The 13,671-nt window shown below is 36.4% G+C and overlaps 1 protein-coding gene across 2 annotated transcripts in view; it reads left to right on the forward strand.

Annotated features, from left to right (window-relative positions):
• The window catches only part of LOC131153517 (conserved oligomeric Golgi complex subunit 3), a 60,942-nt gene extending 47,827 nt beyond the window's left edge, over positions 1 to 13,115 (forward strand). For both annotated transcript variants that reach the window (XM_058105865.1, XM_058105864.1), the window contains 5 exons: positions 806 to 922; positions 2,463 to 2,555; positions 9,745 to 9,870; positions 10,244 to 10,344; positions 12,650 to 13,115. In XM_058105865.1, coding sequence (XP_057961848.1) covers positions 806 to 922; positions 2,463 to 2,555; positions 9,745 to 9,870; positions 10,244 to 10,344; positions 12,650 to 12,779 — 567 coding nt within the window. In that variant the 3' untranslated portion in view covers positions 12,780 to 13,115. The remainder of the gene's footprint in view (positions 1 to 805; positions 923 to 2,462; positions 2,556 to 9,744; positions 9,871 to 10,243; positions 10,345 to 12,649) is intronic.
• The last annotated feature ends 556 nt before the right edge of the window (positions 13,116 to 13,671 follow it).

Here is a 13,671-nt window from a genome sequence, read left to right on the forward strand (position 1 = left end):
GAATTAAATATTGTATTGTTCTGTGGTAAATGGGATTCAAATTTCTGTTCTTATTATTTTTTGTAACTGTTTTTGAGCAGAGTGAGTTTTCTTACATTCCTTTGCTGCTTTGCAAATGCTTCTTCTTAATGATGTCTCATTAACAACATGCAAAGATGTTGGATTGCTTTCCTTCAACAGTGCTTTTTTGTGGATTTTTTTTTCCATTTCTTTTGTTGTTTCCTTCTTGTTGGAGGATGCCTTGTCATCCTTGTTGTATTTCTCTCTTTTTCTTAATGAATTTTTCTGTTATCAATTTTTTTTTTTTTTTGGTGAAGCTTCCAAGTGATTTGGATCTCAAATATGATTTTTTATCAGACCTGTTTAATTTGTTAACTGTTATGCTTGTACAAATTTTTAATCTTATGAGCTTGAGAGGATTAAACATACCAATGTTATTGAAATTCTATTGGTAGTGTGGTTAATAAAACCAGTGCTTATGTTAAAAATGATTAAATTATGGTGAAACTTCTCCTAAAATAGCATTTTAATTCCCAAGGCTAATATATGATGTCACAAGCCAAGTGGATTGGAAACTGATGCCTTTCTGATTCTGAGTACTTAGCAGTTATGAAATTAAGAAGGGGGAGATACATGAAATAAAATGTTTTCTCTGGAGTGAATGACCTAGTTGTTAGTCCTTCAGGTTTGGGGCATTTATGTAAAAATGCTAAAAACTTTTTTTAAAATCATAGAAATTTCTGTCCCTTCCTTGAGAAAGAGGGGAAATAAACAAAATCATATTTTTGGTAAATTCCATTTCCAGGAGCATCTGAGACGGATTCTTAGAGGTCAGGCCTCACTATTTGACTGGTCAAAATCAACTTCATTAGCAAGGACCTTATCTCCTAGAGTCTTGGAAAGCCAGATAGATGCTAAAAAGGTTCGTAATTTTCTCTTTCTATTATTGTTTCCATGTTTGTTTAAAAATGATTTTGCCTGTTTATTGGTTATATGCCCATGTCTGTGCTATTCTTTGAGATCAGCAGAATTAATTTCATAATTTCTAAAGCTGCAACTTGATTTGAATTGTAAATGTGAATGTTCTTGTATTCTACTTTCCTTTTGGTATTCGAAATATCCATCTGTTGGGTCAAAGAGTTGAACAGTTCCATAAAATTCTGTCAGAAAGTACAGGAAGTTTAGGTGGAAATCTGTCCTCAGCTTCACTGGACATAATCATGCAGTCATCTCTTTAGATTTCTGTTCTGGCATAATTTTTTAGCTGCCAGATTTATCATTTGGAAACAGAAGCCTTGCAAATTACAGACACTATTGATTGCATCGCCAGGCTAGGACCTCTCTCCTAATTGGGAGGATAAGATTGGGTTCTTTCTGTATGCAGTTCCTTTAATACTCCTAAATAACCATTAGTGTGAGATTAACCCTGTCCAAGAATTTTTTTCCCTAAACAGAAACCTCTCAAAGTATGGGCATGCATCCAACATACTGAACATGCAACTATGCGAGTGAGGACATGAGTATTTGACAGTCAAGGCATAAATTCTGTTCATTATTTATTTTTTATTTTTAAGCTGTCAAATTGTTATTTTGAGATTTTCTTTTATTATTTTAACAGTTAGAAAATTCAAATGAAATTTGGGCTTTTCTTGAACAAAACACTATTTATTGCAGTATAATCTGTGTGCGCTTTTGTGTGAGAAACGGAGTTAAATAAAGAGAACAATAAGGACATACACTTGTAACCTGGCCCCTCTTATTCTTCTTATTTTTCTTCTTCTTCTGCTTCTTCTTCCTCTCTTTTCCTTCATGTTTTTTTCCCTAAACTTGGTTGCCGTTGTGCTAGAAAACTTATGCTCATATCCCATTGTCAGTCCACGAGTCTTGAACAGAGTTGAAGAATCCAGTCTTCAAGTTTTGCATTATAGTCCTGTTGATATGAGACATGTTGACAGTTTGGACTTCTTCCTGGTCACTGACTGCATTGCTTATTAGCTAGGAGGGGCGTTTAATATGGAAAATAGGTTTTGTTGACTGGTTGGTTAGCTCTTACATCCAGTTTTGGTAATAATGAACTGAAAAAAAGAAAAAAATTGAATTAATATGATATGTTGCATATTTTTAGTTTCTCTGGTTAACACTGAGCATGTGAGATGTTAAAACTTAGTACAGATTGCTTCCCCACAACCTAATAGCTCAATATTTTAGATAAAGTGGTAATCTGACATGTTATCTGAGCTATTTGCCAGAAGGCCCTGGGTTCTAATTTTGTTGCCCGAGTTTATGGTGTGGTGGTTAAAAAATATCTTGTTCCCTGTAATGTTTGTTATTTATCTTTTGTTAATCTCTCCACGTGCAATTGGGCTGCACGCATGGGGGTGTGTTAATGTTTGATATACATTGTTTGCCCACAACCTAATGGCTTAAGCTAATCTAACATGAGCGAAATTCATTTACTGCAGGAACTTGAGAAAGGCCTCAAAACCACTTGTGAGGAGTTCATTATGTCGGTGACTAAACTAGTTGTGGATCCTATGCTTTCATTTGCTACCAAGGTTTGTCCTTTCTTTACCATTATATTTTTGAAAAGCGGCTACTTAACAGGCCATGAGCTAAGTACAATGATGTTTAGAAAATTGGGATCGACAGGATCTATAGTTTTATATATATGAAATAAAGGGCTCAAACACAAGAAAATCCATGCTCTCTTGCATTTTGTGTTGTGCCTTTTGGCAAGGAGATGAGAAGAACTCAAGTATGATAATGGAGTTACATTGCTCATCTCTCCTTCATTCTGACATATCAATAAATCTGAATTTTAACAGTAAAACGTCTCCCTGTGAAAAAGTGAGATATATTTATGCTTGCCTACCTAAGTTTAATAATTCAGAGGACCTCTCCTAACGTTCTGAAATAAACATTGACCTCCCTGAGACTTACTGATTTCATAAGTTATCTCGATCTAACGAAGAAGGGAAAAAATCCATTAGGTGTCCAGCATAGTGATAAAAGTAAAATTCTGGCTTTCTATAAAAAAAAAATTCATCACGATGGAAGAGAGATACAAATTGAAGGATAAGGTAAGTATCCTCATAAATCAGCAAAGCAAAAAAAAGTACGAAGAGAGGAAAAATGGGAGAAGAAAGAAATGCCTAGTCAGCAATGCTAGTCAGTTCCATAGGACCTCTGAGAAGCACATCTCCTTGAAATAGTGCAAAGAGAAAGCCCAAAGAGACACAACTGCTATTCTATCCCAAAGCATTGGCTGAGTGTGCTTCCATTAGAAATACAGGCATTTCATACCATAGTGCCAGCCTGCCAGGTTTGTTGTGTGATCATAGAATACCCTTAAAATTAAAAGCAAAGTTCTATAAGACGGCTATAAGGCCAGCCGTGCTTTATGGATAAGAAAGATTGTTGGGCAACTAAGAAACAACATGTACAAAAAGTAAAAGTTTCCGAAATGCGAATGTTAAGGAGGATGAGTGGTTTAACATTAAAATATAGATTCTGGATTAAACATATACACAATAAACTAGGCATAGCAGCAATTGAAGACATGATAAGGTAGGGCAGCTTAGATGGTTTGAAACGTAGGCCTAGCAATGCACCTGTGAGGAGTGAGTCATAATTTCTAGTATTAAAAGGGGTAGGGGTAGTCCTAAAATAACTTGGAATGGGATATTGAGGAAGGATTTAATAGCTCTTAAGTTAGAGGAGGAAAATGCTCTGGATCGAGAGAATTGGCGCAAACTAATTCAAGTAGCCAACCCCACCTAGTGGGGTTTAAAGCTTGTTGTTGCTGCCTTGGTGCTTTTTTTTTTTTTTTTTCCTTTAAATTTTAATGAACATGGAATTTTGTTTAGAAGGAAAGATATTGCAAAAAACGAAAAATATGTAGGCGCTATCAAAACCATATAACATAAACACCTGGGGATATAGCCTTGTAAAAACTCATGCCCTTCAGCTGATTGTTGGTGTTAATTCTATGGACTACTAACCAAAGAAAGGCCTTGACCTTGGAAGGAGCCTTAGCTCTCCAGATACGATTATTCAGAGGAAACGATATTTGAGAATAAATCAGTGAGAGAAGAATGATTTCCAAGAAAAAGTCTTTGAACCATTGGAGTTCCAGCTCTAGAATCCCCTCTAGATGAAGACCAAAAAGCATCCAGGAAGCTAAGCAATGAACAAAGCTCACCAGGCTCACAATCAGTAACATTCCTGCAAAAAAAACTTAAAATTCCTAGAAACAAATTCCCTTCCTTTTTTGATCCCAAAATAAATAATGTTAATAAAGATAATAGAGAGAATTACAATGTAGGTGAGAATAGGAATCCTCAAAAGGAGAAAAAACAAAAGAAAACGAGGGAAAACACATAAAGGATTATTATTATTTTTTTTTTCAAAAAAAGAGAGAAAATCCTAATTAAGAGAACCCCTCTTTAAGCCTTTCCCTTTGTAGTTGATAGTATTTAATCTGGCTTGTTCCCTCTGAACTTTATTCTCTTTTCTTCTAGCCCCATCTGAACAAACTTCAGTCCATCAATAATCAGCCACAATCCCATATTATTCAAAAGATCTTGGGCATCAACATCCTGCTCACTAACCTGCTTCATAAGAGTAGCTAACAACCCATCCCTACTATGATTTATCACAGCCAAATCAACACCCAATCCCTCAAAGATAGCTACATCCTCCAAACCTCCAAGTGTGGAAGGAGATGTAAGAAAATATCCCCAGAAGCATGAGTCAGAAAGATAATCCATTTTTTCATGAATCTCATCCAATAGAAGGTGACTACCACAAGCAAACTCACCATCGTACTGACTGTCCAGTTCTGAAATATTCCCCTCATTTTTTCTTTTCTTCCTGATGCCGACTTCCTCCTTTATCTAATCAGACTTGGAGCAGTTCTGAGATTCTCAACATTAAACAGTCCCGCTTCATCTACTTTTAAATATTTTCCTCCCTGCATATTTGAGTTTGTACAATGGTTAACAAAACATTTCCTTACCTTCTCCAACCTTCATTCCACATTTTTTTACTTTCTTCTGCATCCTTATTTCTCCAGAAATACCCATCGCATCTGGGCATGAACCAGCAGCTAAAAACCTAGATTTACCAGAGCCAGTCTTGTCCTTATTTTTCCGAATCCTGTCTACCAAGACTGACAGATCCACTGTTCTTTGCTTGTGAAGAAGTACAAGTATCTGATAGTGGAGCAACACTTTTAGGAAGACTTGATTTTCCCTTGGTCTGGGAATCTTGAAGAACCTCCCTATTTTCTTCTTTTGTCTGCATGTTTAGAGTCATCTGCTGATTTACCTTGTTCCTTAATCCTATTGGACAAAATGGGCCATGCATTCTACGGATTTGTATGTGCTGGGCTAACTGAAGCCTGCACGTAGTTCATAACAGGATCTTTTTGAATAACCGAGGCCCAAATGCAACGTAATATTAATAACACCTGGTCCAAACCATACCATGCCCACACAATTGGGCTGACTTGCTGCACTTTTCTCAAGGCCCATTCCATTCCTGTCCATTTTCTTCACACATCCATTATCCATAGAGACCCTAGCCAGTGTAGCTGCCTTGGGAATGATTGATGTCTTCCCCAAATGCAGAGGACTAGCAGGAGACGAAACCAGATCAGGCATCACGAACAGCATTGCACTCACATCAGTCAAAGATCTGGTTCCTTCCTGCTGTCATCGCCGTGATAGAGCTTTGCTCTGCACTCCCTTACCAACACCTCCTTCACCAGAATTCTTTGTCAACGCAGTAAGTTTCTTGGCCAATGAACTAATGCCTGCACTAGTGACATACTGAAGAATCGACAATCTTCGGGAATCAAGGGGAAGGGGTTTTGTGAGCCATTTTTCCTCTCATTCTTACTAAGCCAATTCTGTTTCTAAAACTGTGAATGAAGAAATAGGTGCATTATGTAGCAAAGAGAGTCAAAAGAAGTGGAAAAATAAAATAAGCACTTCCCACCAAAACATCCTTGATCCTCCCAAAAATGGACATGAGAACCCTCAACCACTTGTAGAAGGGATAACCAAGAAGAAATCTGAGAAATGAACTTTAGGATCCTCATGAGAGTAGCTTGAACACCAATATTACTAACCTGCTCATTCTCTTGCAGAAGTAAAGGCGTTCCAGTACATTCCTTCACTTGGAAAACTAAGGGCCGTTTTAGTTGTGAAAAACAATTTTTATTTTTCATTTTAGTTTTTTAAAGAATTAAAAAAAAAGTTAGTTAATTTTTCAGTTTTACAACTTTTGTATAAAATAAATGAACTACGATAAAATGTTTTGGAACTATTTGCTTGTGGAGTTTATTTTCCATTTATGACTTTTCAAATAATTACAAAAATGCCTCCTTGTTTTCCAATTTTCTAAATTTTTTACAGAAAAGTTGGAAAATATCTTTATTATTATTTTCTAGATTTCTAACTCCCTCCTTTGCTTATGTGGGCATGAAATCGGATTTTGGACTTTCATTTGGATAAATTATTTATTGTCTACCAAACTCCAAACAAATCAAAATCCAAACACTAAAATCCGTGATCTCAAATACTACCTTATATAATTTTTGGAAGATTTAAAAACCAGTTTTTTTGTAATTATTTTGAAATATATAAATAAAAAATGAAAACTATTTTCGCGCTACTAGAAGAACTCTTTATTTTCTACCTTTTTAATACGAATTTTGAAAAAAATGTTGTTTTAAAACCTGGACTAGACTGTAAGCGGTCACTTTTTGGTCATGGTGATCCCAATAAACTGGTTTTGAGGCAAACCAGGTTCAACCTGGCTGAACTTGTCGAACCTGGCAGGCTGACCTAGCTCTCAATAATAGAGTAAAAAGGATGGGCATTTTGCAAGATGCAGGTGTTGAACCCAATTCCTTAAGGTTAATGAAGAGGCGCAGTTCCAATGAGCCAACAATGACCTTGTGAATTATTCCTAAACAACTATTATATATAATTGATTTTCCCCTTACATCTTTCTATGCTTCCATTATCATAAAGGCACAACTTAAATTATTAAATGGGAATCCAAAATTATCTGTTTTTGCTTTGAATATTTTTCTGACTCTTAATGTGATATTTTAATATTTGAATAAATTTCAAAAATGTTTTATAAAATGAAAAATTATAAATTTTATTCTAATTTTTTTTAAGTAATTTTATTTTTATTATAATTAGCCTATAGGTTATGAGCTTAACCACATATTCGTAATATTATCTTCGGTGATGATAATGAGGATATATATACTGACAACACCAATTCGATCCATCGGCCTGACCAACCTAGTGGCTTTACTGGGTTGGTCACTGGTCCAAGTTCTAAAACCATGTGATAAAAATAAGTTAAAAATTTTATAATTCTTCGGAAAACTAAAAAATGGAAAATGTTTTCCAAAACTAAACAAGCCCAAAGGTTCCTAAAAAAATAAATGCTTTTGCTTGGACTAGAGTCCTAAATAAAGTTAATCTGAATGATTTGCTTTAGAGGGGTGGGCCAAATTAGGTATTGTTCGTGAATATGTTTGTGCATTCGCTGTAATAGTGAGGAGACTTGTTCAAATTTGTTTTTTATTGTTCTTTTTTATCGAGTATGTGGAGTAATCTATTTGGCCTTTTAAGAGAGAATTGGGTTTTTCCTTCTTTGGATAGCCATCTGCTGTCATCTACATTTTACATTATATGGGTTCTAGGAACGAGACGGAAGCTCTTTGGAGGTGTATTGTTTTTGCGATTTTTTGATGTATATGATTGGAGAGGACTGATAGAATCTTCAAGGATATTTTTACTCCTATACTGGTTTGAGTGATGTGGTCTTTTGGTGGTTATGTGGATGGCCTCTTTGGCGGTATCTATTATTCTATCTATTGCAGTAGATTGCTTTGCTTCATTGATTTCGTGTTGTGGATAGTTTTTTATTTTTTTTGGTGCTACTTTCTTGTTATATTAGAGGATGCCTTATGCTCCACACTGTATTTTTCTTCTTACCTTCAAATAAAATTTTTGCTTATGGGGGGAAAAAAGATGCACGTGTGTCCCAAACAAGTAAAACACCCCCAGAAAACCAGAAGAGAGATAATCCCGCTTCTTGTTATGCAAATTCAAAATATCCCAGAGCATTACCACATCTGCAGATTGAGTTCGGTGGTTTGCAAAAGAAAATGATCAGGAGCAGACCGAACTATCAATTCCCTAATGATTAACTGGTTCCTAATATCTCCCCTGAACCTCTACCATTCTAACAAAAAATCATCATCGCATAGAAATTTTACCCCCTTACTACTACACCATCCACGCCCAAGTAGTTAATGTTAGATGCCAAATTTTGCTACTCTTTCTGACCTCCTGATTAGTCTTACAACTAGCATATACTCTTATCTCTTGTCCCAAAGGACTGAGTAAACAATGAGAGCCTCAGGGTCAAGTCTATCTCTTCCCCCCTCTCTTTCATTTCTTGCCTTTGGCATGCAAGTGAACAAATTTATTGAAATGCTCAGGGATAGGTAGAATACCTTTACTGGAATTAGAACTGTCTTGATGATGCTTAGCAGATTTACCTGTTGGAGAAGCACACCCAATAATGGAACATAATAAGAATTTAGTGCATCTGAAGGTTTTCCAATGAAAGGAACAATAGATAGATTTTACCTCCTCTCAGCCAAGGCATCATTTGGAATTGCATTCTCCATCAAATGAAGAACACCAATCTGAGCATTCTCAGAAAGCCCGTCTGGTTCTTTATACACCTCTTTCCATTTAACTTTGCGCAAACCTGCAGAATTTACACTTCCTTGCTGTTAAAAATTTTGCATCCCATAAATCTACGTGCAAGCCTGTAGCCTCCATATGAAAGGACCAACCAAGAAGGTTTCTACTTGCTGGAGTATCACTATTCCTGAATACTTTGTCCTCCATCATTTGATCAATAAGAGGCCCTCCTAAACCTCAAAATACCATCCACATCATCCTCTGTCCTCTCAGTAAATTCCAAATCTGCTGCAATCTTTAATTCAGACTTCGGAGCCTCACTACACACTACAGAGATTAGAAAAGATCTTAACAAGAATCTCTGTTGCAGGCAACCTTTGTTCGGTTTGGTTTAGTCATTTTAAGTCTGCACCTACATTCCTAGGACTTTTAACATCAATTGACTAACTTGTAATTTGATCTATGTTGCAAGGACCCAAACCATCTCAATGAGAATGAGGAGCATAACTTTAAAATAAAGCCCAACCCCCACCCCCTTCCAATCTCTCTGAAGGTCATTCAACAAAACTCTGCTGAAAGCCCCAAAGAACATTAAAGATCCTGGTATTCCACCCAATCCACAAAATCCAAAAAAGAGTGCGTTACAACACTCTTCAATAAAACCATCCTTTTCTTACTCCTCCCTAACCCCAAAACCTCTCCATAAACAAACCTTTGACATTGTGTGGGAATACCATTGCCTCATTGAAAACAGAAAAATGGTTATCCCAGCACTGCTTAGCCACCCTACATTGGAGAAAAAGTTGCTCACTGATTTCACCAGACTGAATACAGAATGCAAATATCCGGGCTGATGATTACTTTTGGATATGTTATTTCTCAGTTGTTTGGCATTCTAATCTGCACAGCAATTGTATGTAGTCCCACATGCAAATCAATAATAATAATAATAATAATAATAACTTTTACCTGTAATCACTAAATATGTGCTGTTCTCTAGGTGACAGCAGTGAAAGTTGCATTATCCTCGGGGGGTCAAAATCAAAAGCTAGATTCAGTTATGTCAAAACCACTCAAGGATCAAGCTTTTGCTACTCCAGATAAGGTGGCTGAACTTGTTCAGAAGGTATGCATTCTTAATCACTTGCTTGGTTTTAGGACTATTTTAGAGAATGGATCTGTGGGGGTCACATGGAAATTAGTTTTATTCAGGTTTACAAAAAATTTTGATTGACTTGCTCTGTGAAAATGGTAAGCAAAATAGAAGTGGACCAAACTGAATATAAAATGGGGAATGATAATAAGGTGATGTTATATGGTTCACCCTTTCACATCAGCATTTAATGTTTTGATACTTTAGAATTGCATCATCTTTGACTTATCTGGTCATTATATTGAGTGCTGACACATGGCACTGATGAAATCAAAGTTAGGCTCGGAAATGCCTCAAGATATGTTTCAGTTTCACCCTCATTTTGACTTATGCATCCTTGGAGCAGGTTAATGCTTCTATTCAGAAGGAGTTGCCAATGGTGATTGCAAAAATGAAGCTCTATTTGCAGAATCCTCCAACTCGAACAATACTTTTCAAACCGATAAAGTGAGTAAATTATTTTTTTGATCTTTACAAAGTAAGTTAATCATTAAAAATTTGTATTTACTGCTGGTTGGAATATCTGAGAATTAGGCTGATTAATACAATTGTCTTTTACCTCTGCTCCTCCACCACCCCCCTTCCCCCAACTGTTCCTTTCGAAATATGTATCCCAAAGTTGTGCAAGCATGTATGTGCATATGCAAATAAAATGTGCTATTTTAGTGTATATGCATAATTCTAAGAATTCTCTTCAGTGATGCATCAAAACATGTGAAATCCTTGCGTCGGATATGATACTCTTAAATATTTGATGTTTTAGTGGACCAAAATATCTTTATCTCAAACCATATGAACAGAACAGAAAGGGGGGGAAAAAAGAGAAAGTATTGGAGGCATCTCCCTCTATCCCCTATGTTTCCTCTTATTTTTCATTCTCTGTGGAGCAGTCCCAATTCTTTCATGGATTTCTCCCCTGCCGTATCGGCAGTGAGCAAAATTGTCCAGATCAAGGGGAATCTTCCGTCTGAGATCAGTGAATTTTGGGAAAGTGGGGTTTGCTAAGTCTTTTGGAAAAAAAAAAAAAAAAATCTGAAATGGAAATGATGGCCAGGATTCAATTAATGGCAGCATGTTGGGTTTGTAATGGGTTGTCCTCAGTTCTGGCTAGGTTGTTCAGTTTGTGGATGGGCCCTTGAATAGTTGAATGTTAAGATTGTATTGGCATGTGGTCCTGGATTCTTTAAAAACAGATGAGGTGCCCTATCAGTTCATTAATGTTAATTGTTCAAGGCCCAACTAATCCCTGCTACATCCTGATTACCGAAAACCGTGAAGCTGTTAACGCCATGCAGATGAAGCCCGTGGGGTTGGTAATGCAGAAGATTCTTTAACTTTGGCTAATATGGTTCAAGGAGCTCAAACCCAAGACAACAGTAATCCTTCATTAAGGGAAGCAGAGGATCGACTTTTGAATCTGAAGCAACCTAAGCTTGTGGTGATATGGATTGCTAAAATTGCTGAGGCTGGTGGCAGGACACTTGTTGGTGGGAGGGAGATTCACAGCTTAGCGTCAAGAGCACAATATGATGCAATGAGAACAATCTACAGACAATAGAAATTTGGCAAAAAAGAAAGAAAGAAGAGAAGAATCAGAAGGCAGTGGCATTGAATCATGGTTTGAGCTCTTGATGGTGAAAAGGTGTCTTTGTCGGCAATGGTGTCTAATCAGATCTGATAGAAGAATCGGCAAGTGTTTTCTCTGAATCATGGATGTTATCAGCACAGAGCTCAACAGAAACAGGATTGTAGTTCGCTTGATAGAAACTACATAATTATTGGTGCTATGGAGGTTGCCAGACTAAGGACGATACATTCACAGGCTGAATTGAGTTAGTTGGAGGAATGTAAAGAGGCACCCAGAATCAGTGAAGAAGTAAAATTCTTAAAGACAAACAGGGATGAGAATCTCTCATTTTTAGTGTCACTGGTAGTTTTTTTTTTTTATTTTTTTTATTGTGATACTGATTTGTAACATGGGTGAAATCTGTGCTCAATATGGCTCTAATTTGCCATTGGATAGTGTTTCTCATGTTAAGAGAAGAGACCAATATTCCAATGTTGGGTTTAGAAGGGGTTCCTTTGCTTCTTGAAGAAAACTAAATTGAATGTTTTTAACTGACAAAGTGAAAATGCAGCTTTGTCTCTAGATGCAACATCCACAGTAAGACTATTAAGGCCCAATATCATATGGATAGGATGGGTTTGGGTTTGCCAAATCTTGGCAAGAAGATGAAGGGTTCAAGGAAGTGGTTTCAGAATAAGTAGTGTATATATATATATATATATATATATATATATATATATATATATAATTTTTTATTTTTTCTATTTTGCTTTTGTTAGTCTAGATGACTCCTTGTCCTTTAGTTTTTGTGCATTTTATTCTGTCTCAATTAAATTTCTTTTAGCATTTTCTTCTTCTACCAACAAATGAAGAAAAGTGAAGGAGAAATGAGTACGCGTTATTTGTGGTGACAACTGCCACCACATCAATCAGCAATCAGTGGTGCTGGATTAATGAATTTATAATTTGTTTTTTGAAAAAATCATGACTCGTCATTGATGAATTTTATGTTCTGCTTTTGTACAAGATTAAACATCGACTCAACAAGGCTTTATTCTATTAATTTGATTGTAGTTCATCTTTTTCAAAATAAATGTTCCTCTTCTGCTCGCTTATTTGATGCCATAACTGAAAGTGGGAAGCGATTGAATTCAATTACCCATAATGCATTTTGTATTTATGCAGGACAAATATTCTGGAAGCTCATGTTCAAGTGCAATCCCTGATAAAATCAGAGTACTCTCCTGAAGAGATACAAAGCATCAACATGGTGTCGAGCCATGATCTGCAGGCCCAACTTGACCACCTCGTGTAAGGAGCTTGTGAAGCCTATGGAATCCTTGCATTATGAGACTCTTTATATTTTTAACGATTCAATCATTTTGAAGGGGCTTGTTTTTGTCACCATAACTTGAAATCATCAGAGGTAGCACTAAATTATGCTTATAGAAAGCAAAATGGAACGTAAAATTCTTTCTTTCTTTCTTTCTCCTTCACCCAGTTGGATATGGGATCGAGTCTTTTTCTATTTTTGGGTGGGATGGGGTTGGTCTCTGTACAACCAAAAGTTTTATCATGATCTGTCATTTCAATTGTTAGATCAATTCTTTTATTAATAGAAAAAAAAAAAAAGGAACAAAAGTCACATCAATACTACTATCAAGTCCGTCAGTTGACGCAAAGCAGTATCATGGACTGATCTGATGGCCTGGGCAGGCTTAAAGAGCCCAAATTTGATGTTTTCTGTGTCTCCTTGACTCTGCCCTTCATCCTCTCCATTGAAGGAATATGCAAATAGACGCACGAGGAAAACAACCGTGCGATGAGATGATTGCAGGGGTTCATTAACACACACACTATATATATATATAAATTATATTTGCAGTGTCGATTTGCTTTGCTTTATGGGAGGCATTGTACAGAAGCTCGGGGAACAAACTCTTGCAGAGCATTGCTTCGGTCTAGAGAAAAATAAGTAATAATCTGCCATTTCTCTTTTTCCTCTAAAATCTACTGCCCTCAGCCAATTGCTATGGCACAGGCTAATGAACAACTAACCCTAACACTGGCAATTCACCAGCGACGGTTGACAGCCAAAAGTTTTATACCCTCAAAAATTGAATGGCTGGGGACTGAAATGTAACAAAAAATTATGACATAAATTAAAAATGTTAATTTGATTCCCGCTCTTGCTTGCTGTTATGACA

This window comes from Malania oleifera, chromosome 4 (assembly GCF_029873635.1).
Source record: "Malania oleifera isolate guangnan ecotype guangnan chromosome 4, ASM2987363v1, whole genome shotgun sequence".
NCBI lineage: Eukaryota > Viridiplantae > Streptophyta > Magnoliopsida > Santalales > Ximeniaceae > Malania > Malania oleifera.